Below are 26,713 nucleotides of genomic sequence, written 5' to 3' on the forward strand. Positions count from 1 at the left end.
TAAGACAGTCTCGCAGTTATGAGGGCTCCAGGCCGTAAAGGGCCTTAAAGGTCAATACCAGCACCTTGAAGACAATCAGGAACTCCACTGGGAGCCAGTGCAGACGGCACAACACGGGGGTAATATGGCCTCTAGCTGAACCACCCGTGAGAAGATGGGCCGCAGCATTCTGGACCAGCTTCAATTTCCGGATCAGCCGCAAGGGAAGGCCTGCATAGAGCGAGTTACAATAGTCCAGTCTGGAGGTGACCGTTGCATGGATCACTGTGGCCAGGTCAGCCTGGGAAAGGTAGGGGGCCAGCCACCGGGCCTGGCGAAGATGGAAAAAGGCAACCCGAGTGACATGTGCCACCTGGGTCTTCATTGAAAGAGACGAATCCAGGTGGACACCCAGGTTGTGAGCTGAAGGGGTCAGTGCCAAAGAGACCCCTTCCAACACCGGTGGTTGAAAATCCCTAATCCCACCCCCGTGACCCAACCAGAGGACCTCTGTCTTCGCTGGATTAAGGTTTAACCTGCTCTGCTTCAACCAACCAGCATCCGCCTCCAAACAGTGCTGTAGAGCCGCAGGGGCAGCGGCCGTCCCCCTCCATCAACAGAATGAGCTGAGTGTCATCAGCATATTGATGGCGAATCAGCCCAAAACTCCGCACCAGCTGAGCAAGGGGTCGCATATAGATGTTAAATAACAACAGGGGCAACAGCACTCCCTGAGGCACCCCACAAGAGAGTGGGCACCATTGAGAGGCCTGGTCCCCACACCACACTTGCTCACTCCGTCCCTGGCGGAACGAGACAATCCACTGAAGGACAATGCCCCGTACCCCGGCAACGTCCAGGCGGTGGGTCAAAAGATCGTGGTCAACCACATCAAATGCTGCGGTAAGATCTAGCAATACCAGCAGTGCCGATCTGCCACGATCAAGCTGTATGCGGAGTGTATCTGTGACGGCGACAAGGACGGTCTCTGTCCCATGCCCAGCACGGAAGCCGGACTGGAAGGGATCGAGCGCCGATGTGTCCTCCAGAAAGCCCTGAAGCTGCTCCAACACCACTCTCTCAATTACCTTCCCCAGAAACGAAAGATTCGAGACAGGGCTGTAATTGGCCAGATCACTAGGATCTAAAGATGGTCTTTTCAGGAGTGGGCGGACCACCACCTCCTTCAGCCCACCAGGAAACACTCCTTGCTCAAGGGAGCAGTTGATGATATTCAACAAGTAGTTTCTGAGTTTGTGCCTAAGCAGCCTACAGCAGCTTATGGCCTTGGCTACCCAGACTGATGAATGCTCACCATATATATTCAAAAGAATGCATAAGCCCTCTCTCTGTCTCTCTCTCTGGGAAGAACCTTTGGGTCATCCAGGAGTTACTTTGGGCTGCACCCTTAGCAATTAGAGGACGAATCTGAAGTGCCTGGAGTTCTTGTAGATACAAGTGTGAAATAGGCATTCAGAGGAAGAGACGGACATTCAGGCTTGCTTGTACTGTGGCTTATTTGGGCAGGTTTGATATTAATCCAAACTGGCTATTATTTCTGGCAATGCTTGGGATAAATGCAAAGGAATGAGTGGAGGGTAATAAAACATTATTCACAGCAGTAATAAAACATTTTGAAAGCATTTTAAGTCGTATGACACTTTAAATACTTTTAAGTGATATAACAATTGTTAAATATTTTGAAAGCATTTTTAATATGTTGTCAATTTTTTTATCTCTGCTGTGTGCCATGGCCCATTACTGTGTTCAGATTTGTAAGTTGAGACATATTTTATAATATGTTGGTGGCTTTAAGATGACCTGATGCAAAAAATCATTTTTTTGGTTGTAGTGGGGGAAAGTGGCCTTCGGTCATGGTGGGGGAGGATGGCTGCCCACATGCCCCCCCCTGCAAAACTCAGATATTGCCCCGGGCTCCATTTTCCCTAGCTACACCTCTGCCAGAGCATTCATTAAGTGTTGATTCATACATTTAACCCAATTCTGTGAGAATTTCTTTGTGGTGGATTACACAGGTCACTGAAAGGATATTTAAATGGAAAAACTGTCTAAACCATTCTGAATCATGAAGCCCAAAAAGTCCCTGGTGTATATTACCTTCTCTGTAATCTACCAAGGTATTTAGTAATCTTTGACTAAATTTGTGAATCACTGTAATAAAGAACAGATTTTTGTTAACCAACCATCAAGTGATGGTGGTGAACAAGAGAAATTGTTAAACCTTTAAATGAGCCAACTTATATTACTTTAAATATTCCATAAATCTTCTCTCATAGAAGAGACTCCTTAATAGAAGAGACTGAAAAATGCTTTATAGTATCTAAGCCAATCTCTCAAGTGGCTCGAGAACATTTGTTCTTAAGAACATGAATGCTCTCTCAGTATGTGTTAAAACATGCTCTGCAAAAATTAAATTTGATCAATAAGATTGTATGGTCTACTCAACATCTATGGAAGTATAAGGTATTTGGGGCGAGGGTGGGGAGATGTTGCAAAACACACTGTTTGCATTGCTTTTTTCTTTAGGTCATATCATCAACTTGTGTCAGCAGGTTAAAATTAAACCCTAACCTAAACAACAATCATAATTCCAGACAAATGTTGGTTCTCAGTCTGTAGCTCCCACTTCCATAGACTTTTACAAATCTGAACATCAGTTATTTCACAATTATACCATTAAAATGGGACAGAATATTTATACTGTAACTGTAGTTTCATTCCAAAAGGGAAATCTTTCTATTATTGCTGGTGATCCAACAGTGACACCCTAAGCAGAGTCAATGGACTCAGAAGAGTGTAACCTGCGTTTGGATTGTCATTGTAAGCCAGTGGCTTTAGGGGATGCTTTACATGCTGGTGAGTACTGCAGAAGTGGAAATCACTAATAAGCTTGTGTGTGTGTGTGTGTGTGTGTGTGTGTGTGTGTGTGTGTGTGTGTGTGTGTGTGTATCCATACGATATAATGTAATGTTAGATATGCTTGAAGTGCAATCTAGGGGGAAGGGGTTGAAGTCACAATGGAAGTGGTGAGAACCTTATGCTAATGTCCATGCCCACTGTGTTGTGGATGCACAGCAGCTGAATCCAGAAGCTGAATCCAGAAGCATAAATCAGGTTTCTCTATGGGATCTTTTAGGCAGCTGGAGTTTCTCTGTTTTTACCCCTTCCCACACCACCTGAAACCCCTTTGGAGGTAGTGCAGGTGAACTCTCTTGGTGCTGTCCCTAACCACCACTCTACCCACCCCCCTTTGGATTGAGCTGCCTGAGTTACTTGTGAGAGATGTGCTATGTCCACAGGATAATACAAGAGGCCAATATCCAGAATACCGCTATGTGTTGCTGGCATCAGACACAGTGTTAGTGCAGAGGTCATATTATACCTGATTAAACAAGGACACATTTCCCCTCCTGCCAGCTCTGGGAGTGAGTTAAGTGCAAGTTTTAATAGATACCCTGCTTCAAAGAATTATCTCTATTGGACATTACAGCAGGCAGACCATGGTAGACTTATAAACCCTCTGGGCAAGAAACGGTGTTACATCCGTTTACTAAATAAAGGTTAAGTATAAATAGTGATGAATTGTAGGCAACTTTCTTAAAGAAGCATATGATAAAATCTGTACCCTGTGGGAGCACATTGAGAACCTATCCTTTTCGGTTTGTGGATTTTTCCCCTAAACTAATGACCTCCACATCCACTTCAGGCAATTCGTTGCTTGAGAAAACTTCATTCTCCCATCATAAAATACATCTCTCTCTCTTTCTTTGTAGGTGAGTGCAAGGTTATGCTAAGTCCAGGTTTCATAAAAATACAGTCCAAACTGAATTACATTCAAGAACTGTCTAATCCATTTTTTTTGTATCCCAGTATTTTGAATAGCAGCTACTGGGAATGACCAACTGTAGCAAATACTATGACATTCATCACCTGTTTGTGAGGTTTCTAGGGACAATTAGTTAGCAATTGTGGTAAAAGATACCAGAATAGATAAGTTTCTGGTCTGAACATGCATTGTGTACATTGGACTACCTGGCTACAGTTTTTAATAGAAATTCCTGAGTTGTGATAATCAACAGATTTAAAATAAATTGCTTGTGCAATAGGAAATAATATGGCACTTTTGCCATAGCCCCATGGCAAGGAGCAGATAGAAATTAGATAGTAAGGTGCATCTCTAATGCTTTGTGTTATTTGGTGATTGTATGGCAACAGGAGATTGGCCACCTATATCCTTTTCAGCACATAGTGGACAGTTCACTTGCAGGGGAGGTTGATTTTTGCCATTTCTCCCTTCTCATTGCAACCCCCCATGATGTTTCTGGTTACTGATCAACAGAAGCACCATATTGGGTGAGGCATAGAAGTATGCAGCCACAGACGGTAAGAAAACTGCCATTTGTACAGTATTTGTACAGTCTGCACACATTGTACAGGATCCAAGGCAGAATCCACAGGGTTGGAGTTTTGTTTTATATTGCAATTCTTTTATCCATTTGCAAACAGCCATTTAAAGTTCATTACCAGGTGGCTGGACTACTGTCCCAAATTCCTCTTGGGATTTTCAATTTGCTTGCAAGTGTAGGAGAAAAGACAGCAGGAATCAAAAGATCTCCTGGGGTCTTCAAGGGGGTGTCCTGACCCCCCCCCCCCCGCAAGTGAAGTGGACAATCGATGGTGTGGTTTGAATTGGGATTTATTTTTCCATCTGTAAATAGGTAAAAAGCAAAGCAAACGGCTCACCATGAATGTTTGGTCAGTTGATAGCTTTAATATAAGCTGAATATATTTAAGGGCACAAGGGGCTACACCCAGTGGGCCCATTGCTCTGCAAGGGCATCTTGGCACTTGCATTCAGACCAGCCCTTCAGACAAATAAAAGGGAGCCGTTGATGAGCCGCGGCTATGTTTTCTTACGCCTTAGAGAGGAGTTGTTCTGAGGAAACTTTGATACAGATAGGTATGAACACGCCATCCTCCAAGGCAACATCATGTCCCTATTCCTCCATTAGCTTAAACAGGGCAGCATCCATCCTACTCCAGCTACTGCCTGTCCTGTAGTAGGGATACATTATTTATCTCTCCGCGTTATTTTCACAGATTTCTGGAGAGAGTGGGGGAAGGTAAAGGAATAATAATAATAATAATAAAAAGAAAGCCTGGAATCCTCATCTCTCTTTTTCTCGCTCTCTCTCTCCCCCACGTTACTTTGATTGACAGCTCAGCCTCTCCACTCTCCTTCTCACCGACCTTCCCATTCTCCCTGCCTGTCTAAGCGTTCCGTCGCCTCCCATTGGCTCGCTCAGAGGGGTCCTGCCGCTCCGCTAAGAAGGCTTCCTAGCAAAAGCAAGGGGGAGAAGGGGAGGCGAAGTCTGGCAGGATCGGCTCCTATTGGATGGATGTCACGGTCCCACGTTGGTTCAGAAGCAGGCGATTGGCTACCGGCCTCTCCTCTTACTCGCAATGGGCGGGGCCACGCGGCTGGTTACCTCGAGGAGTGTGAAACCGCGTGTTAATGTAACCAGCGCGGGCGGATACATTGTGTCCCGTTTATCGCGATCCCGCCGCCGCCGAGCCGGGTTGTACGTCCCGCGGAGTTTGCTTATTACACACAGCTTTTATTTCCATGGAGGAAGAACCTTTGTGATTATTTTTGGGGGTAGATTGGATTTTTCCCACCACGGCCTGGATGGTTCCCCGAGGGATCCTGGAGAGAACTTTAGCCCGGGATTGAGCAAGACAGAAACCGAGAGAGGAGGCCGCTGGGAGAGGCTCGCCTGCTCAGGATGCTGTAGTTCTCGCTGCGTGTTTTTATTGCTCGTGAGAATCGTCTCATGTAGCCCGATGTGCTGCGGGCCTAGGGAAGCTGCCCCTTGATTTGCGTCCCGCTTGTGGTTAGGTAGGTGGGTGGGTGGTAGAGGCGGAATCCTCTCCTTTTTTTGTTCTCTTGACCACGGCCTGGACGAGTGTGCGCGTGTGCTGTTTCTCGACCCCTTTCCCCAGCCGGGTTCCTTTGAGCACAACAATCCGGCCCCCTGGTTTCCTTCCCGGTGTCCCGCGCGTGACCTGGCCTTGAGACTCTTGCCAGGCGCCGGGAGCAGCACGGCCCTTTGTATTGCAACTCCTCTGCTGAACTGGGCACTTGACTTGGTTGGATTTCCCCCTTCAAGGCGAGAGAAAAGGAGCCGCCGCCGCCTCCGCGCGGGCTTTCCGGTCTTACAAGTGCATCTCGCAAGTTCGCCGCCGGCCCAGAAAGGGGAGCTTGTTTACTTCCTCGTAAAGCCGCTGAAGGACGGGGCCCGCCGGCCACAAGGAAGAGGACCGGGCCCAGCCCGGACGGCGCTCGCGGCCCCGACCCCCTCCCCACCCCCGGTCGTAAAACAAGCGAACAACAAAGGGAGCGGCTGGGCTGGGGTTGGCGCGAGGCAGCGGCGGGGAGGATGAGCCTGCCGCTGAGGCGACGGGCGGAGTAGCGCACTACTCGGTGGTCGCTCCCCCCTCCCGTCCGTTTGGTTCTTAAAGTTTGGGGCTCGAGTCGAGGATTACGCTGCAAAGAAGCTAGGCGGCCGCCGGAGCCATGTTCCCTCAGGGTCGGCATCCCGTAAGTAGCCCCCTCCTTTTTCTCCCCTCCGCCCCCCAGTTTGCGGGATGAGCAAAGATGGCCTGATTCGGGGTGGGGGGTGGGGGAGCGAAGCGGCTGCTCGAGGGAGAGAGAGAGAGTCTTCGAGGGTAGAAAGCGAAGGAGGCCCCGCCCGCCCGCAGGAATGGCCTGGGAAACTTTCTGGATTGAGTTTCCCCTTGGCAGGGGCTGCCTGAAAGCTTCCCGTTTCGGCTGGGTGCCTGGGGACTTCTACTCCTTTGTTTACTCGGGGACTTGTTTACTTTCCATCCTACAATGGCGGGGAAGGGTTGGACGTTTCTGGTCTTCTGAACTCTATGGGCCAGGAGAGGACTGGGTAGCCTACTTCGCCTAGAAATGTCTCCAAGTAAAAACAGGGCACGCGCTTGAAGTTTCCTGGAAGGCAGTAAGCACTTGGGACCAAATCTCTTCCTACTAGGCTGCTCCCTCTCTCCAGCTGAAAAACCATTACGAAGGGTGAAAGCAAATAAAAGTGTGAGGCACGGGAGAAATGTGTAGTGTGAAATCCTCACGGGAACCTTTATGTCTTCAGTGAATTGGCTGGGTATTTGAGGGTCTGCAAACTTAGCAAAGCCCTTGGATGGCTCAATGTAGAAATGATTTGGTTTTGGATCTCAGTAGTTTCATCTCAACTCGCCTTTCTCCCCAGACACCACATCAGGCTGCAGGACAGCCATTTAAATTCACCATCCCAGAGTCTTTAGACCGTATCAAAGAGGAGTTCCAGTTTCTCCAAGCTCAGTATCACAGGTGAGTGGAGCTTCTTCACTTCATTGATCCTTGGTTTTTTGTCCTAAGTTTTGGGGATTTCTGGTTTCTCTTAGATACCATACTTGTTCTGTGGGGCATATTTTGTTTCTTCAAAATGTACTTTGTATTTGTGCCCAGGTGGTGGCGTGTAGAGTCAGTTTAATACCTGTCAGTTTAATACCTGTCACTCACTTTTTAAAAAAATTCCCTTTATTTGTATATTTGCTACAGTTCAGATGAACTTCTCTCCCCCTTCCAAAATGGGCTTTAATAGTAGCTGTCAATATTTGCTCTGGAGATTTCTTTCTTTTTAAAAAGAGGCTGAGTTAACAATTGGTTAGCCATTGTTCCTGTTCTTGTATTCCTGAATTCAGTTACTAAATGACTAAACAACTTGTTCAAACTTGATTATTTTGAAAACAAAGCAGTATTGGGATGCTAGGAATTAGCATCTTACTGCCTTTTCAGAATACTTGGAAGTAAGCGTTACTTGTTCAGTGGACTTATTTACAAGTGTGTATTGGACTGCAGTAAGTCCTGTTCCTCATTTGAAATTATTCATCTGAACTCCCTTTTATTTTTTAGTTAGAATATAGAAAGCTACACTGATAATATGTGCTAAATTGATAATATATGTGAAGCATATGAGTGATGCTAAATGTGTGTAACAATCTCCTTAGTGGTGTCCTTGAAATTTCCATTTAGTTTATGTTGTAGGGTACTGGTGTGTATGTGGCTTTTAATTGTAAGAACTCCAGATACTACTGTGTTGTTAATGCCCATAGTGACTTATATTCAACTATTTTTAAAGGCAAGTTGGTAGAAATTTGTTTTTGCCTTTAGTATATAATTTTAGATCTTTTACTGTTTAGAAAGAGTGTTAGAAGGCAAGGAAAACTCCAGTTATTTTTGACTTTGAATAGTCTGTTTTGTGGAGTAACCACTTTAATGAGAGTTGCAATTCCTGCCTCCATGTAGTGTGCGACTGAAGTTTACAGTCATCCTTGTTTCCCATTGTGTGACCTGTAGATATTGTGTAAATAAAACTGTTAATTGTATCTGAAAACATATGTCAGCTTGGTCATCTGTAGTAAACAGCATGTTGAAACTTTTTGGCATTTTAAGTTCTGATAGATTGGGAAACCGTTATAAGGTTTTTTTTCAGTATGTCAATAAAAGCAAATGTTTGGAATGAACAACACACTTAAGGGTCCCCATTTTTATCTTCTAGCCTTAAATTGGAATGTGAGAAGTTGGCAAGTGAAAAGACCGAAATGCAGAGACACTATGTGATGGTAAATATAGTCTTTTCTTCCTACTTGCTAAAGTATTGTTACACTGTGCTTGTCTTTAATGGGATTCTTTTCCTTTTTAATTGCAGTATTATGAAATGTCGTATGGATTAAATATTGAAATGCACAAACAGGTAAGAAGTTGATGCAGTTCATCAAATCTACAATGTAGTTAACGTTTAGCAGAAGAGTGTAGCTTTGAAAATGTGGGTGGAAAGTGAGGAAAGTGCAGCTTTTGTTTGATAAATTGCTGCTTGACTATATAACCATTTGAATATATGTGACACAACTGATATGATACTTTGCTATTTATTGCTGTTGCAAATATATACTTAAAGTTAATGATTTCAAGGAATCATTTTTCTGGGAGAAAATTCCATGTTGGTGCAATCCTGTATCAGCCTAACCAGGCAACATATGTTGATGGTTGATCAGATCCTAGCACCTTAAAAGCATGAAAAGATTAGTGACTTGGAAAGTGCTCATTATGACCAAGTTTGCAAGTTCCCATAAAATTCACACTTATGGCTCTTATAATGGTGAATAAAAAGAGTATTGAACTGGAACAAGGCACTAAGGACCTCATAAGAGAAGAAAAGCTAAATGATTGCTCAGCCCAAAGGACCTTCAATTGAGTAGTTATTGTCTGCCAAAGAAAGCATTAATGGCAGGGTATAAGTATTCTGTAGATATGCTGACATCCACTTTTTCATCAAGATGCTGGTACAATAAGTCTTTCAAAAATCAATGGCCTCTTTAAAAAATTATCATTAGATGAAGTTGCACAGTTGGACACATTTCAAAGTGCAACAATACAATTCTTTCTTGATGTATATGTGCTATTTCATCTAAAACTCTTGTTTCATTAAATTAAAGAGCATGGCTGACCGGCTAGGGCACAGCGAAGAAATTGATTAGTTCAGGCTTCACATCTTCAGTTTATTCAAAGACTTCCATTAAGCAAGTGTGTTTCAGTACTGAATTCTGCTTTTGTAACTCTGAACTCTTTGATTTTTTTTACTTGAAAACCCATCATAGATTTGAGAACATTGTATTTGATAACATGAGGTTACCACTGTGTCAAAAGTAGAAGCTTTTTAGCTGTAGAATGTGTTTACATTCATAGTATTAACTCACGTAAACATCACAAAGATTGAAATGCTTGGAGGTATAATTGAATTTAGCCAAAAGAGTTGGTAATATGTTCCTTGTTGTGCTGATAATGTTAATATTTTGAAAATATTGGATGTTTATGGATACAATTATTGTTTCTACTGGGAAAAAAACCCAAATGTCTGAGCTGCATTTTGTTGATTCTGCTTCTATCCAAAATTTTCTTTGCTGCAAAACATAAATTCTGTAAATTCTGTAAACATCATAGATTCCTTTAACATTTGTTTGTTTGATTGGCATTAAAATATTTTCTGGCATAGTCTAAGAACATGCACAATTTGTTCCAGTGCACAGAAACCTAAGTTGACTTAAAATTAACATGCAGTACTAAAGACTCCTGGAGCAGAGGCTTCTATTTGGACATCATCAAATATTACATATTGTAGCAGTCTTTTGTTACAACATTTATGGGCAGTGTAGGATTATATCCACTGAGTACAACATTTTGAACTGATGAGCTGCCTACATGTTCATAAATCTAATACAGTACAAGTTTGCAGGAAAATAATTCAGTGCAAATTTGCATGTCGGTTAGTGTGTGCATATAGCAGAAGAGTAACCTAATATACAAACTGGCATGCATAGTAAAGTTCATTTCAGTTGCCTGAAATTAAATAAATTCCTTCTGCACCCAAGCTGCAGGCTCTCGAAAATGAGTTTGCATTGCTTAAGTCCAGATAGGTTGTCTTAACCTCAAAGAGAGGGAGGAAAGGGGGAGAGGGGCTCTTCCAGAGTTTAAATGTGGACAGTATGTTCTTAGGCATTTGGTAGAGAGTAATCATAATTCTTATTAAAACTGGTGATGTGTTGCCCCTAGGGTGTAGCCAGGCTCAAATTGATGCTTTTTGCTGGCTGATCACCAGCATGGCCTAAGTGCTCATTATGTTGTAGAGAGGGCCTTCAGAGCTCTCATTACGTTTGACAGGAATTCTCTCTAGGGGGAAACTGGGCATTAGCTAGACTCCTGACAGGCTGAAATTATTCCTGCTTTATGGCTTATAACCAAATACTTAGCAAGGCATCATCAGGGGACACAAAAAATTGTCACTTCTGACAACGTCTTTTTTTTACTGGGAAATGCAGTGATGGGAAAGCTTTTCATCAACCTTTAATATTAGCGAGGCCTCTGTCCAGTGTTGCTACTATTGTTAGCTCATTTGTGAAGCTTTTCAGAGTTTTTCCCCTGTTCTAATTATAATAAATTTACACATAGTAAATAGTGTTTTCTTTGTAACGCTTGTGCTGCAAAATGTACAAAAACTGTAAATTCAAGAAATTATGTATTGCTACTTCTGTTGACATTCAATATTGTCTTGATATTTTCCTGATATTTGGGCAGCACTTCATAAGCTCAAACTGGTGGGCCATCTTCTTCTTTTGGGGTGCGGTGATCCCCTATGCCCTTAGTAGTATATGCAGTTTATATTCCGAAGTTACTTAGCTCCTACACATTATTACTTGGGGGACAGTCTCACCAAATTTAGCTTGACCTGCTTATGTATAATTGGACCTGTTACCACCTCAGAACTTTTGACTCTATTCAGCACACTTTGAATTCTTCCTGAAGTATGCCAGTTCTACTGGATGTGTGAGGCTCACATAAAAAGACAACTTTCCTGCTCCCCATGCATGCAATATGAGTGGTATAGATGAGGAAAGATACTACTGCATGACTTTTCTGCATATTTGAATCCATCTTATTTCTGGAAGTATGTGGCTGTAGGTTGTCCTGAATGCATTCAGGGCTATTTCTGCCTCCCATTTATTACTAAACAACAACTTGCATTGTCATCTAAAGGGCATTCTTACTTGCCTCATACAATTAGGTGAAAGTTGAAAAGCGTGTTAATGTATAACTCATACACCAATCCTGATGCAGTACACAATCAGTCCCTAAGTGGTTAATAAGAAATGTCTAAATGGATTCAAGTACATTGACTGAAGACAATAATTGATAGTACTATTTGTAGAAGTCTGGGAAGTTACTATATTTTGGCAAACTGTATAAAATTAGATTTACCCATATAATGTAGCGGCAGGTATAATATTGTTTAATACACTGCTGAACTATCTTATTTCTGTTTAATTTTAGTTAACATTTGTAGAGGTCTTAGCTGGAGGATGGTTCTCCTCACATTGCATTATTTTGCCTTACATTTTGTTTACCAAGCACTACAGTAGTTACAACTGAGTGAGAGAGTACTTCTTTGACCAAAATGACACAGTGTCATAGGTGATGAAAGAGAAGTACTATATTAATTGTTGTTTATCACAGTCTGCTGACTTCAAAGACAATTTGGAAACTAAGATCAGTTTTAAGGAGCCTGATGGCTGTTCCCACATCTTCAAGACCCTATTTATGGAATACTATCCTCAGAGCCATTTGTATGAATGTAGGTGTGAGATGCCAGTAAAGACATTAAATTTCCTCAGCATTTGGTTGCTAGTGTGTTGATTTTGTTTATAAATGATTGTATTTTTGGTATTAGATTTTGCTGTTGGCTTGAAAATATGTGGCTGTTCTGTCCAAAGGAGTTCATAATAGCCAACTAGTTTCTGCTGGTAGTGGTAGTTTAGTTGATAAAGAATTGTTTCCATTGTCATTATCAACCAGAGTCTTTCTTTCCCCTCTGTCATTAGTATAGTAGTAGTAGTTTGTTATTGCAAAGCATTCAGGAATTACAGTCTTCTTATGAAACTTGCTTCTAATCCTGATGTAGATCTTTCTAAGAAACAAAAGTTGTAGAAAACTGCATTTTGTGCCAACATTTCACTTTCAAAAGGCTTCCTAATTATGGCAGCTCAGGCAAGCAGCGGTTACTGAGATCTCAAGAGATCGAATTTCTTGGATACTTGTAGCCACATGGGAAATGTTCTCTGTGTGTCATTCTCCACAATCATGTCTGTTGGCCTTCTGAATAAACCAGGAGGTAAATCTTCTCCCATTAAAACCCAAACTGTTTAGGTGTAAGATTAGCCTTTGTTCAGTGGCAGTCAGCCAAGGAGTGATTGATCACTGCCGAACCCACTGACAGACTATATAAACTACTGCAGTGTTTAAGTTCCTGCCATCCTAAAACTGACAGGTGGGCCTTTGTCTGTTTTGGGTGGATTGCTCTGATCTTTCTGACCTGCCTTCAGGCAAGCTTGTCACTCTGCCTTTCTGTGGTCTTTTCTATTTGGCTTGCTGCCTTATCACTTCCAAATAATTATAACTTCAAAAACAGTGCATACAGCTAACAGTACCAATCTTCTCTTTTATGAGTAGCTCCTTAAGAGAGGAATACTTGAATATCAGAATCTTTTCTTGATCACTTATTAAAAATACTAATGGGTTAAACAGAGTGACTGTTAAGAGACTTGCTCAGTTCTTCACAGCTCTTTAAAAAGATTGTGGCATTGGCCCAATTCCTTGTTTTAATTTTGGCTCCTACTACTTACAGTTGGGCAGGTGGGCTCTTCTGTAATGGAATGCTGACAAATGTTATGTTCTGGGTTTTTATGGGCTGGATTTTTTAAATACTTTTTTATTCTGTCTTGTGAGTTGCTTAAAACAAATCTCTCCAAGAGGTAGCAATGTGGCGTAAAATGCCTTAACCAATACAAACATGGGGAGGCCAGTCCGAGAAGAAAGGCATTCATAATTCAGTCACTAATGAGGAAAGGCCATGGCTCTGGTTGAGGACAGCTGAATGGTCTTTGGGCCTGGGACCACTGGTAGGTTGTTTCCAGCTAAGCAAAGGGCAGTTGTGGGGGGTACATATCTGGTTTTGCAGATATGAACATCCCAGTCTTAGGGCTTTAAAGGTCAAAACCTGGAGTCAGTGCTGAACACGGGTTGGATGTTGGCTCTTTACAGGACTTGTACCATTATATTCTGGAATCTGCTGGAGTTTCTGGAGCGGTCTCAAGGGTAGTCCTCTGTAGCTCATGTTACAGTAGTCTAGCTTATCATCATGAAGCAGATATTAATAAGGGAGTGCTTTCTAACAATTAATTTTCCCCATTTGGATGTTAAGGGGGTATAATCTTATGAGAGAACTGTACCACATACTCTCTAGGAGAGAAATGCTTACTTTTTTATCTGAAAAATCTTTGAAGCCTCTGCAGTATTTGCTGGGAGTGTGGTAGGAGGTTTTATCAGCTATTATGCCTTGATTAGTCAAGGTGCTCTTAAACAATTATATTTAATGGATATAATTAAAGTTAGGACATGGCTGTTGTGCAATGGCTGTTCTGGCTTTGTAAGAGCTTTTGGTTAAATGACATCTATGTGTAGTAAAGCTTTCAAATTATTGGACAAAAAATCAAGCCACGTTTTTGTTCTGTTTTCAGCCTTTTGATACCTTGGGTAAACAGTCGGTCAAAGCAGCTTGATGGAGTAAGGTGACCAGTCAGTGTATTGACTAGAGCAGACACAATAGAAAACTGCATTAGGAGGCAAGCCATTGGGATTTGCAGTAAATATATTACTGAACACAAGTGAATTGCCAATACTGCTTGTTTAGCAGTTTGCAAGGGCAATGGCAGTATGGATTTTTGAATTAGAAGGGAAGGACTGTTCTTTCTGTGTGCTGGAACATCTAGTGGATGGCTGAGAAGAAAATTGATTTAGGAAACAAAAGGCTGCAACCTCTGTTTTATGCCATGTGAAAAGTTTTATGGATTAGTGGGTGAAAACACAAAGGTAGTTTACAGTTTAGTAGGAGAGCAAAGCAGAAGAAGGCTTTGTTGTCTGATCATGATGACATACAGCTAAGTGTAAAAGATTTGTGAGGAGGCACTAATAATACCCAGAAAGTACTAATAGTAATAGGTTCACAAAGTAATGTGAACTTATTCAATGACAATGTAAAGGTTCACATTTACAAGAGTGTCCCCTGAATGGGGGGTGTAAATAGGCTCTTGGCCCCATGTGTTGACATTGCTCCTCTTATCCATCTGTCCATCTATCATTTACAGGTTATTTCACAGACATTTACTAATTGCAACTTTTAGGTTACTTGCATATGTGACATGGCCTTCACAGATCAGATAAAACTGCAGTACTGGTTTATGTTGTTCCAAGTGCAGTTTGCATATTGGACAGTGTCTTGAAAGATAAATTGTTGCATATTAATAGTTTCAGGGAGATTATTCAGTACTGGAAAAAAATTCAGAGAACTAGTTGAAAAATCAGTGGTAATAGTTTCTGGTTTAATTCTCATCAAAGGATAATAATTATTATAAATAGTGCCCATTAGTGCTATCTATATATATAAAAATCTATCAGTTCATTTTTCTGCTGACAGGTAATCTCCCAAACTACTGGACCGATTGCTTTGAAATTTTCACACAATGTCACATTCACGTGCGGCCAGGTTTTCATACTGTTTCCACACCTCATGTTGTGTACATGTCACAACTGTGCCAGTTATTGTGTACATGCCACGCTTGTGACAGTTGGAACCACAGTTCTGTTCCACAAAAGCGTCATCTGCTGGCCATCAAAGCAACACCCTCTGATACAAGGGAACCAACCATGCCTTCCTTGAAAACCACTGCCTTATGGAATGAAAGGGATGGGGTGGCCTATCTGCACATGGCCCACCCACCCTAGGGGAGGAAGGGGAATGTGAGGGAGGGTCCAGGGGTTTGCTGGACCAAACGCTTTGAAATTTGAACACAATGTAACTCATGCCTCCCAGCGTGTTTTACGCTAGATAATTCGCCTGCAAGGGAAGGGAGTGAAAGGGACAGGACCAGCCCACCTGGAAATGCCCCACCCACCCTAGCAGAGGAAGGGGAACGTTAGGGAGGGACCTGCAGGGTTGCCATGCAAGGGAACGGGAGAGAGGGAGGGACCGAGAGGCCCCTTGCCTCTCTCCTCCCTTGCAATCATTGTGCAATGACACATGTTCGAACCATTCGCTTCCCCTTTTCTTCCTTTTCCACTTCACCAGACTCAGCCACAGCAACACGTGGCCGGGCCCGCTAGTAGTGGATAAAGTGACAGACTAGGACCAGGTTTATGTGTGCTCACATTGAATCTTAATGAGGCTTGCACAGGAAAATCTTAAGAAAGATTGTTGTGTATAAATATGGTATACATAGTGAAACAGCCAGCAGCTAACAATACAGGATAACAATATCCTTTTCTTCTGCTTCAGACTAACACAGCTACCCACTTGATCCTTTCTTTTCTTTTTGTGACTTCAAGGAACATGGGATTGGCTTATATGCAGCTAAAGTCTTGCACATATATATGTACTCAGCATTATGCTTTGCAGTTATATATGAAAGAACAGACAAACTGACGTGTGTGTGTAGATGTGGTTTGAATCCAGTGTTAGCCTGAACATTGGGCACACATAAAGAGGCATATCTACTTTTTCATGTAGGATCTTCTGGTAGTAGCATTATTACTGAGACCTGATGATGCATGAAACAGTACTGACACAATGTCAAAAGTGCAGAGTTTTAAAAGGTGAACAATTAACAGTTTGATCCACAAACCAGTTAAAGGAATTAAAACTGATTAAATTAAGTTGCCCTGGTTTTAACCAACTTGTGAATCAGACTGAGAATGACATATTAAAAGGGGCAAGAAGAGCATAGGACATCTGACATTTCCCTTTGTGTTAGAATCCAGAGGAAAATATGATTTCCAATCAGCATAGAGACATTTATTGGTCAGAATAAGGTAATACCGGCAAATCTGATTTCATAAGAGTGAAGGAAAAGTCATATGTAATATAGCACTCCTATTAATGTGAATGCACAGATGTAGGGAGGTCATGGGGGTTTGAAGTGATGTACTGTGATTGCAAATACATTTAGACAGTAACTGATCAAAACTCATTTGAAATTGGTGTATATTCCTGTTTATCAGTTTGAGTATAATCTGTTTGGAGCAAGTTTTCCCACCCCTTTCTGTTGATGACAGTATTAATGGTGACAGCATTGATAACTTGAAACACAGTTTGAAGGCCCCTTCTGCAGATTTTCTGTGTAATGGTTAATACGGCTGTAAATAGGAGATGAATGTGGCTACTTTTCCGAGTGTATTACTCAGGAGGCCAGTAAACTTGATTGGCTGTTACAATTCTAGCAGAATCATTCGATTTGAGAGCAATAGAGAGATAAGATATCCAATTACCCAAATGATTTGCAGGGCTAGCCAATGTTGTCATGGAGACGTGAGTTGGAACAAATTAAATTTTAAGCAATAAAAATAATCTTAAAGCACGTCTGGGAACAAGAACATTTGGCAGTGGCACTTACCTGAATTGAATCTTAGTTTGACATGTTGTTGTTTGACATTGATATACTGTGGGGGCTTAAACTTTTTGAAATGGCACATTGCCTCTTAATGTTTTGCTGCCATTGCCAGAATAGGAGACTGGCATATTTAGTTTTGAATAACAAACCATTAATAATTTGCACTACTTGTGGATACATAATCTTAATTCAGTACAGAAAAATATTTGGAAGATTTAGTGCTTTCGGATATAACAACACAGAGAAATTTTTTTGCTTAGATCTTCTCAAAAGCACATAGTAGTCAATATGAACATATGACTTAACTGCTAACGAACATCCCAGGTTCTGCCTATATCAACTACACCTATTTTGCTTGTTGTATGTCCAGCAAGAACTTACAGTACATACTTACTTGAATGAGACAGAAGCTTTCTTTCTCACTTAGAATGTAGCTATCATCTGCACGCGCACGCCCCCCCCCCCCCATTTCTAGTATGTCTTCAGAAAGCCTTCCTGACTCCCATTATCATAGATGTTGGTAAGTTGCAGATATAGGATCTAAAAGTTCATTTTCATTCAGCAGCAAAATTTTTGGATTTAAACTGTAATATTTTTTTAAGGTGGTAAACTAGATTGTTGAGAAAAAGGAGTATTTCATGTGGTAAATGATAACTATCTAAATGATAAGTTTTGCCGTAGTGTGAAAAGCTAGTTTTTCTTATTAATGTTGCATCAAACTGCTTCCTGGCTTGCAACATTTTTTTAAATCCAGAACATCCTATAAAGAGCTTTTATCCTCATGTCTGTTAGACAGATGGAGACAAAAATTGGTCTGAGGTCAAGCCATTTGCTGCATTCTCGCAGCCTTCGATTTTCCTCACCACAGATCATCTCAAATGGTTCAGTAATGACCAAAAGTGCAGCCTTGACCTTTATTCCCTGGTGGATTACTGTTACACAGTAAAAATGGCAAGAAGAACATTTTGTTCATTTAGATGGAGTTTTCTGCTCTATTTTGCTGGGCCCTCTGCTGTACAAGTACAGAGCGTTAAACCCAGTTGGTTGCTGATTCTGTGGTAAACCTGAATGTATAATTTTGGTTAGATGTCATTAATGTCCTTTTAAAGATTTCTTTTCACAGTAGGCTAGGGAGTCATTCTGAATTTTTAAAAGTCACTGCTTCTTAAATAGTACATTCATAGTAGTGAAACCCACTTTTAGTTTGGGAAAGGTTAGTCCTAATTGCTACTGCTGCAGTATCCCCTGGGATATAGTACTCACTCAGGCACTGGTTCTTAGATCCATTTAACAGAGTCAAACTGGTCCAAAACAACTGCTTCTTATTTACAAGAGGCACAACTCTTAACAACCATCAGCTTTAGCTAGCATGAAAGAACTGAGAACTGAAACCAAGAGCAACACTCAGTGGGGCCAGATTAAATCACACAGATAATAAGGGGAGGAGCAGATTGTTCCATTCCATACACACACAGTAAATATACAACAACTGCTTAGTGTTGTGATAACATCCTCATGCCTGTTTTATTTTTCTAACAATATTAGACTTTCTCTTTTCTGTGGCCAAATGAATTGTTTTAGCGTATTGATCTGGCCTGTTATAAAGTCACTGATGAGAATGATTTTGTACAAGAGTAAAAAACCACACACTCTAGGCAAACAGTGTAGATATATTCTTTAGGAAAGGACTTAGCTTTTAAATAAGGTGGCCTAAAGTGTATTATGGGCATCCAGATGATTTTCACTTGACCAGGAGAAAGCAGTTTATAGGATATATGCCATGAGTAATACTCAATAATGAATCAAATGGATAAATCCAATTAATCCATATGACTTGTCCAGTATAAATGCAGTTGATGATAATTAAGCTAGAGATTACTAAAGCCATGTCTTCATCTGCTAAATCTTCTGATCTGATGCACCAGAAAGTAGAAGGAGAAGTTGCGTAGCTCTGGTGCAGCTTTGAATTTTCTGCCCCCACACCTCTCCTCATTCCCCACTCAGCCTGGCCCGGTCCCGCCAGACTGCTCCTTCAGCTAGTGGAGCCTTCGCCAGCTGAAGGAGAGCCTGGCGGCGATGCTGTCTGGCACCCCACCAGGCCCGGCCCTGCTAGGCTGCCCGAGACCACCACCGCACTGCCTAAGCTAAGTAAGGCGTGGGAGTGGGGGCGCAGCCTGGGCCATAGGTGCCTACCCTACCCCCCAAGTCACCCCAAAAGGTGACTCCCCATCTGCCTCCCTTGAAGGCCAGCTGGGACCACGGGGCCCAGCAGAGGCTTCCCTCCCCCTGCCACCCCTTGCCATGCTCATCCCGCCCCTAGCGTGGTGTGTGATTGTTGTGTTCAGACATGTAGCCAGGGGCTTCAACTGTGATGTGTTAGTGATTCCATTTTCCAAGTGGAAAAATTATGAGGATCCATATTTTTCAAGCAGGCTTTTGTGCTGCTGCAGCACTGCGAAGCCTGTGATGTGTGAATGTTGTGTTCAGACATGTGGCTAATGGCTAGAGTTGTGATGTGCTGGTGATTTGGGGATGACTTAGTGCAAAAATCATGAGGATCCATTGTTTTTCAAGCAGGTTTTTGCGCCACTGCGGCGCCACAGAGCATGGTATGGATGATTGTTTTGGTGCTGCCTGTAACTAAGACATGTTCTATAATTACATGGTGGTTTCATTTCATTCCAATGCAAAAATCATTTGGAGCTCATGTGAATTCATGAGGATCTGTTTAAAATCATCTGGATAGGGCTTTTACCCAGATTTGTGAGTTGGGGCATGTTCTATAATGTGATGGTGACTGAGGTGACCTGGTGCAAAAAAACTTTGTTTGGTTGTGGTAGGGGGAGGGCAGCTGCCCATATTGGGGTGGGGAGGTGTGGAAAACTCAGGCTTTGCCCCAGGCTCCATTTTCCCTAGCTACGCCTCTGTAGTTGGTGACCTTTGATCTCTTGACCAGCTACTGCTTGGAAAAGGAGAGGCATCTGGACCATCACATCTCTGTACAGGAACAAGCATTTGGATGTGCTACCAGTACTTGTAGCAACATCTGCGTTAGGATATAGTTCAGCGTAATATGGATGTTCCTTCTCCATTTGAATGGGATGCACATTTAGTTGTGAGATAGCAACAGCCTGGTTGCTATAGCAGGAGAGATGTGTTCTTCAGCCTCAGTACCCATCTCTGTGTGAGTAGTTTCACAATCTTTGGCTAGTGGATATAGAATCATTACCAGAGAGGGAGTGTCTAATATGTAGTAGGGTGACAATGTCTCTAAAATATGCCCCTTTTTTCTTAGCATTTGCACGTTTTAATGAGACTAAACTATTTTATAAGCAACTAGTGTGGCCTGGCCATGCATTGCTGTGGCTTATTGTGGTGAAATGGGAAAGGAACAGTAGCAGCAAATCAATTGCAGAGGCCAGCAGTACGTGCTCAGGCAAACACGCAGCCTGATATTGTGCAATGTCAGTGATGTGTGTGCCTGCATTCCCTGGGGGGGGGGGGGGGGGGAAAGGCACCCCTCCCACACACCTAGGCTGGCTGGTCATGATCCTTTACCTGGGAGTAAGTTTGGTTGGTGGCAATGGGTGTCGCTTCTGAGGAAACCCTATGAGGGGCGCGACTCAGCCATTCAAAGTATGTCACAGTTGCTGTACCGAGCTTACTCCTGAGTAATGCGTGTCTGGCTTTCTTAACTGTAACCGCAGTATTCAGGGAATCTAGGATGCCTGGCCCCTCCCTCCTGTCCCTTGCATGTCGCCCCTCACTCTCTTCCCTCCCTCACTTCTCTTCCCTTGCATGCCACCCCTCCCCCTCCTTCCCTTCCCTCTCCCTCCGCTAGGGTGGGTGGGTCATATAAAGATGCTGGGCCCCCTGCCTCCCCTCCCTTGCATGCCACCCCTCACTCTCTCCTCTCTCTCACTTCTCTTCCCTTGCATGCCTCCCCCTCCGTCCCTTTCCTCTCCCTCCCTCTCTTCCCTTGCATGCCACCCCTCCCTCCCTCTCCCTCCCTTCTCTCTTCCTCATGTGTATGTGTTTCACTTCCACTCAAGTTACTGCCTATGTACTGTTTCCATTGCTCATATCTGGCCATCTGAGTGAACATTCTAAGCAGCACGAACATTCTAAGGGTGACAGTTACACACAGGCAGCTGCATGTCCTTCACCATGGAGTGCCAGGAAAAATGCATTTTACCTGGGCCAGGTGTGAAATTTCAGGTATGTGAACATCTAAAAACACTCTCATCTGGCTGACTATAGTGGCTGGGAATTTTCAGAGGAATTGGCCCAGCAGTTACTGAGTTACACTATCATCAACAAATACACTGTTAGCTTTTTATATATATAGATATAGATAATCAAAATTGTGAGATAAAAAAATGTGCAGCAGTGCTTTTTCAAACCAGCACAGTTTGTTCTACAAAGGATAGTTCAGTCCCATAGGTCAGCTTTAATTGAAGAGGCTGTAAGATACGCTGTACTTTAGTAAACTGTTTTTTTAATTGAAACTACAAGTGCCATTTATAATTATGCATTGGGTGCAAAGGGCTGTCAAGTTGCTTCCAACTTACAGTGACCTTATGAATCAATTACCTCTAAAATGTCCTGTCTTTAACCGTCTTGATTAGCTCTTGCAAAGGCTGTGGCTTCTTTGATTGAGTTAATCCATCTTAAGTTGGCTCTTTGTATTTTCTTGCTTTCTTTAGCTTTTTTGAGCATTATTGTCTTTTCCTGTGAATCTCAACTTCTCATAATGCAACCAGTTATGCATTATGAATTATATATTTACATGTGGGAACCCTCAAGGACTTTTGGCGGCATCTCATTTCCCTTACTAGTTCCTCTTTCCCTTCCCTGAAATCCCCCATATCCCCCCTTTCCTGATTACCTCTCTTCCCACCAACAGCTAGCCCAGGGGTCGGGAACCCGCGGCTCGCGAGCCGCATGCGGCTCTTCGGGGCTTCTCGTGAGGCTCCCTGCTGGCTGCCCCTTCCCGGGCAAGCCTGGGCAGAAATTAAAGGCAACGAGGTAAGGGGGCGAGCGAGCAGAGCGGGGGAGAGGAAGCGAGCGAGCGAAGTGGGGGGGGGGGGAGCGAGCGGGCAGGCAGGCTACTGAGCGGGGGCGGACGGGCAAGCGAGGCAAGCAGGTAAGCAGGCAAGCGAATGGGGGCGGGGGCGAGGCCCGGCGAAAGGAAGCGAAAGGGCTGGGGGCGAACATGCTGAGGCGAGGGGAGCGAGGCAGGTGGGTGGGTGAGCCCGGGCAAGTGAGCGAGGCGAAAGCAAGCTGCAGCGGGCAAGGAGGGCAAGTGAGCCGGGCGAGCGAAAGCAGTGCGGGCGGGCCTGGCGGCAAGTGAATGAAGAACAACTGAAATAGCGAAGCCCGAACAAGTGTGAAACAAAACAAGCAAATATGAGCCGAATTAAGTGTGAGAACAGAACAAGCAGATATGGCAGACAGGCAATTAAGCGAACAGGAAGGCGCAGAACAAGCAAGTGTAGTGAACAGTGGTGAGCAGAGTATCTAGGTATGCGGCTGAGCAAGTGTGAAGCCGAACAGAACAAGCAAATATGCGGGCGAACAAATTAATGACGAACAAAACAAACAGGTAAGCTGGGCGGAACAAGTGTGAGAGCAAAACTAACAAATGCATGAAGCGCGAGAACCATTAAGCCAGGCAAAAGACAAAACCAAAAGCAAGGTAGAACAGAGCGGGCAAGTGAAGGGCGAGCAGAACAAGAAATGTACGTAGACAAGTGGCCGAGCCGGCGGCAGGAACAAGGTAAGCAGGTATGGCCGGGCAAGTGAGCTGGCGGGCAGAACAAACAGATGTGAGCGAACAAGTGAGCGAGCGGCAACAAGGTAAGCTGGCGGCAACAGATGTGAAGCGGGCAAGCAAGTGAAGCTACGGGCAAGTGAACAAGGGGCAAGCAGGTAAGCGGGCGGGCAAGTGAGCCGGGCGGCAAGGCAGGTAAGCGGGCGGCAGTGAGCGGGAGGCAAGGCAAAAGCAGGTAAGCCGGGCGGGCAAGTGAGCGGGCAGGCAGGGCAAGCAGGTAAAGCGAACAAGAGTGAAAGCGGTGAACAAATAAAGCGGGCGAACTTAAACAGGTAGCGGAACCGTCGGAAATCAGGGGCAAAACAAGCAGGTAGCGAGGCGGGCAAGTAATCGAGGGCAAAATTAAACAGAGTAGCGAAGCTGAGCAAAGTGGCGTGAAGCGAACAAAGAGCAAGCAGGAATATGCGGAATGCAGAGTGGCCAGATGCGGAGCAAGTGGCGAACAAAACAGGCGAGTATGCGGTAGACAAGTGAAAGCGGGTGTGCAAGGAGAACAACAGGTAAGCGGGCGGTGCAGAAGTGGCGGAAAGCGGCGGCATGCGGCAAACAGGTAAAGCGCGCCGGCAAGTGGCAGGCGGAGCAAGGCAAGCGAATGGCGAGCGAACAGGTGGCCGAGCAGAACAGAAAACAGGTGGCGGAGCAGAAGAGTGAGTGAAGCGAACAGAACAAACAGATGTAGGCGAACAAGTGATCAGGGGCAAGAACAAGCAAAGGTATGGTGAACTAAGATCCCATGTCGGGGCAAGACAACAGGTATGAGCCGAACACAGTGAAGCGGTGGAACGGAACAAACAGGTAAGTGAACAAGTGGTAGACAAGTGTGAGCGAACGGAAGGCAAGGCAAGGTAGACAAGTGGCCGAATTAGGCAAGGACCAAGCAAATTAGGGAACAAGTGTGACCCCGGGCAGAACATGCAGATGTAGTGAACAAGTGTGGCCGGGACAGGGCAAGCAGAGTAAGCAAGGCGAACAGTGGCGGTGAACCTGCAGGCAAACAGGTATGAGGCGAGCAAGAAGTGTGGTGAACTGGAACAGAAGCAGGTAGACAGAGTGATCGGAGGAGCAAAGACAGAAGAAGCAGGTATGGTGAACAGAGTGAGTGGGGGGGAGCAAACCAAACAGGTAGGCGAACAAGTGGTGAGCAAAGATGTGGCCGAGGGTAAGTGGCTGGGGCCCGGGCAGAACAAGCAGGTGTGAACAGAGTGGCGGGGGGGGGTGGGCTCGCGAGGGCGGGCGGGGGGGCAAACAAGCTGCCGGGCGAGTAGAGTGACGAGCGAGCAGGAAGCGAGCGCATCCATGCGCTTCTTAGAATGAGTGGAGTAAAAGGTAAAAAAACCCTAATATATACAGTGTTATCTTTATTTTAAATGTCAAAAATTATTTGCGGCTCCAAGTGTTTTCTTTTCCTGTGGAAAACGGGTCCAAATGGCTCTTTGAGTGTTAAAGGTTCCCTACCCCTGAGCTAGCCTATCTTTATCTAGCCTTCTGTCTTCAGTGTTTCCGCTCTCCCCTGATATCTTCTCCCTAGGAAAACTATGGCCAGTTGTGTGGTGCAAGCTGGTAGACCAGGCTCAATTACCCTCAAAAACTTGTGGAAGGGGCACAATATTTTCCACTGTAGCTTCTCCCCACGTTATTTCCTTTTCCCCTCCTTCTGGCAACCCCTATATCCTTTCCTCTTTCACTGCCTCGTTCTCTTCTCAGCCATTCATGGACTTACCTTTTGTCTGCCTCCCATCTATATTTATTATTTATCTACATTGATATCTCATCTGTTTCCACAGTGGAGACTAACACAACTTATCTTATTTTCCTCTCATACTTTTTGTCTATACAATTCTCCTGAGAGATAGATTAGACTAGAAGTATATGACTGGCCGAAAATCTCCCAGGGGGCTTCCACAGCAAGATGGCAATTCAAACCTGGGCCTTCCGGATCCTACTGAAACTTTTATCACTACACCCCAGTGGCTTTCATAGGATGGCTGCTGTTGCAAGTAGCAGTCAGCCAGGGCTAGGTGAGTCATGTAAATCATGTGGTATCAAGTCACCCAGTACTCAGTCAAAGACCGAAATAGACCTTTACCTTCTACCTTTTATTCAGAGAAACAAAGTCTGGAATGCTGTGGATACTTAGCAACAGCCATTGTTATCATGTTGGGTCCGCCCCCCGCCCCTCCCCCAGATTTTTCTGTCTTTTCCATTCAACTATCCTCACATTTGGCTGACTTAGAAGATATATTTTAAAACATTTAAAGTATTTTATCCCACCTTCCATCCAATTTGAGCACATAGGAATGTGAACAGTTAAGTGTTAAAGACTTACTTTTAAAAATGCTCGCACACAAAAAATATTCATCTAAACATCAGTTTATCTAATTCTCTGTGACCAAATCTGTGGAGACTTAAATCCAGAGACTGGAGCAATCAATAGACAACATCAAATCCTTCTACAGGCCTAAGAAAATGGCTCTGGTTTGCAGGAAAATCCTGAATGTAAAAAAAGAAAAACAAAATTGGAGTGTTAACTCTCCCAAAATAATAGAAGCAGCATCTGTAACTTTAAGAAATGAATGATATCAGTGGTGTTTAAGTAACCATACAGTACTGGCAGTCTTCAAGATTTCTGTTAGAAAAAGGCAAAGGGTGGGACAGAGCCCTTTCTAGGCCTGTTTTGGCCTTTGAAGGAGAATTTATTTGGAGCTGGGCCAAAAACCCCCATAATAACTTGCGTGACTCACCCAGTCTGGATTCTTGGTGTTGTTCAACACCATGCTATGATCCAGGAGCTCTGAATTTAAATCACCACTCTGCCAAGGAGGCTCACTGGGTTATCTTGGGCCAGTCACATTTTCAGTCTAACTTCACAGGGTTCTCACGATGGTAAAATGGGGGAGAGGAGAATGATGCAAGCTGCTTTGGGATAAAGGAGGGTTATAAATGAAATACTAAATATAGCTGAAGATGGGGGCAAGAAAGGATCAAGATTGGGTGGGGGGGAAGGGAAGCAAGAAAATGAGAAAATATGGAGGTTTCCAGGAGGAGGAAAAGAAGAAATAGTTTAGGGAAAGGCATGTGGGGAGGAAACAAAGGGTTTAGATTTTTATTCTGCTTTCCTCAACCATAAGGAATCAGAATGGTTTACAGACTCCTTCCCTTTCCCTCCTCGCAACAGATACCTTGTGAGGAAGGTGGGGCTAAGAGAGTCCTGAGAGAACTGTGATAAGCCTAAAATCACCCAGCAAGCTTCATGTGTAAGAGTGGGAAAACCACCAGATTAGGGTCCACTGCTCGTAATGACTACTCCATGCTGACTCTTATGAGGTGCCCCCATAACGTCCTTGCAGGTTCCCCACCATTTAGGTGGGCCGTAATTTTCACAGTAGAGGCTGCCAGGAGGAGGAAAAGCTGAAGACATGGAAGCAGCTAAAGGTAGGTTGGTGAGAAGGAAAGAAGGGAGCAAGAAAAAGGGAGAGGCTGTGGGGCTACCAGCCCAGGGAAAGAAGAAGAAATGGGAAATAAGTCCTGCAAGTCCTTGGGGGTTCTCTACTTGTAAGAAATTCCCCTGTAGGTGTTTGTGTATATTTTTGCTGCTGGTGTCAGGGCAGCTCGGTAAAAGTGAAAGTTGAATTAGTTTTTTAAAACTTTTTTTTTATTATGCTACCATTCTTCTCAGTGGAAAGACAATGTTTTAGGAGTGAGCTGGGGGGAATTGCATTTTCTCATTCAAATAACAAACATGGGTTGGTTTTTTTTACAAAAGAA

General features: G+C 43.7%; 1 protein-coding gene across 3 annotated transcripts in view; it reads left to right on the forward strand.

Moving 5' to 3' along the window:
* Positions 1-5,487: 5,487 nt before the first annotated feature.
* Positions 5,488-26,713, forward strand: part of TLE1 (TLE family member 1, transcriptional corepressor) — a 102,645-nt gene continuing 81,419 nt past the window's right edge. For 2 of the 3 annotated variants that reach the window (XM_048502531.1, XM_048502532.1), the window contains exons 1-4: positions 5,488-6,601; positions 7,290-7,390; positions 8,622-8,685; positions 8,772-8,816. In XM_048502531.1, coding sequence (XP_048358488.1) covers positions 6,578-6,601; positions 7,290-7,390; positions 8,622-8,685; positions 8,772-8,816 — 234 coding nt within the window. In that variant the 5' untranslated portion in view covers positions 5,488-6,577. Of the gene's footprint in view, positions 6,602-6,772; positions 7,026-7,289; positions 7,391-8,621; positions 8,686-8,771; positions 8,817-26,713 lie in introns of those variants that run through there. The other variant, XM_048502533.1, reaches the window with a different exon arrangement.

This window comes from Sphaerodactylus townsendi, linkage group LG07 (genome assembly GCF_021028975.2).
Source record: "Sphaerodactylus townsendi isolate TG3544 linkage group LG07, MPM_Stown_v2.3, whole genome shotgun sequence".
In the NCBI taxonomy this organism is placed as follows: domain Eukaryota; kingdom Metazoa; phylum Chordata; class Lepidosauria; order Squamata; family Sphaerodactylidae; genus Sphaerodactylus; species Sphaerodactylus townsendi.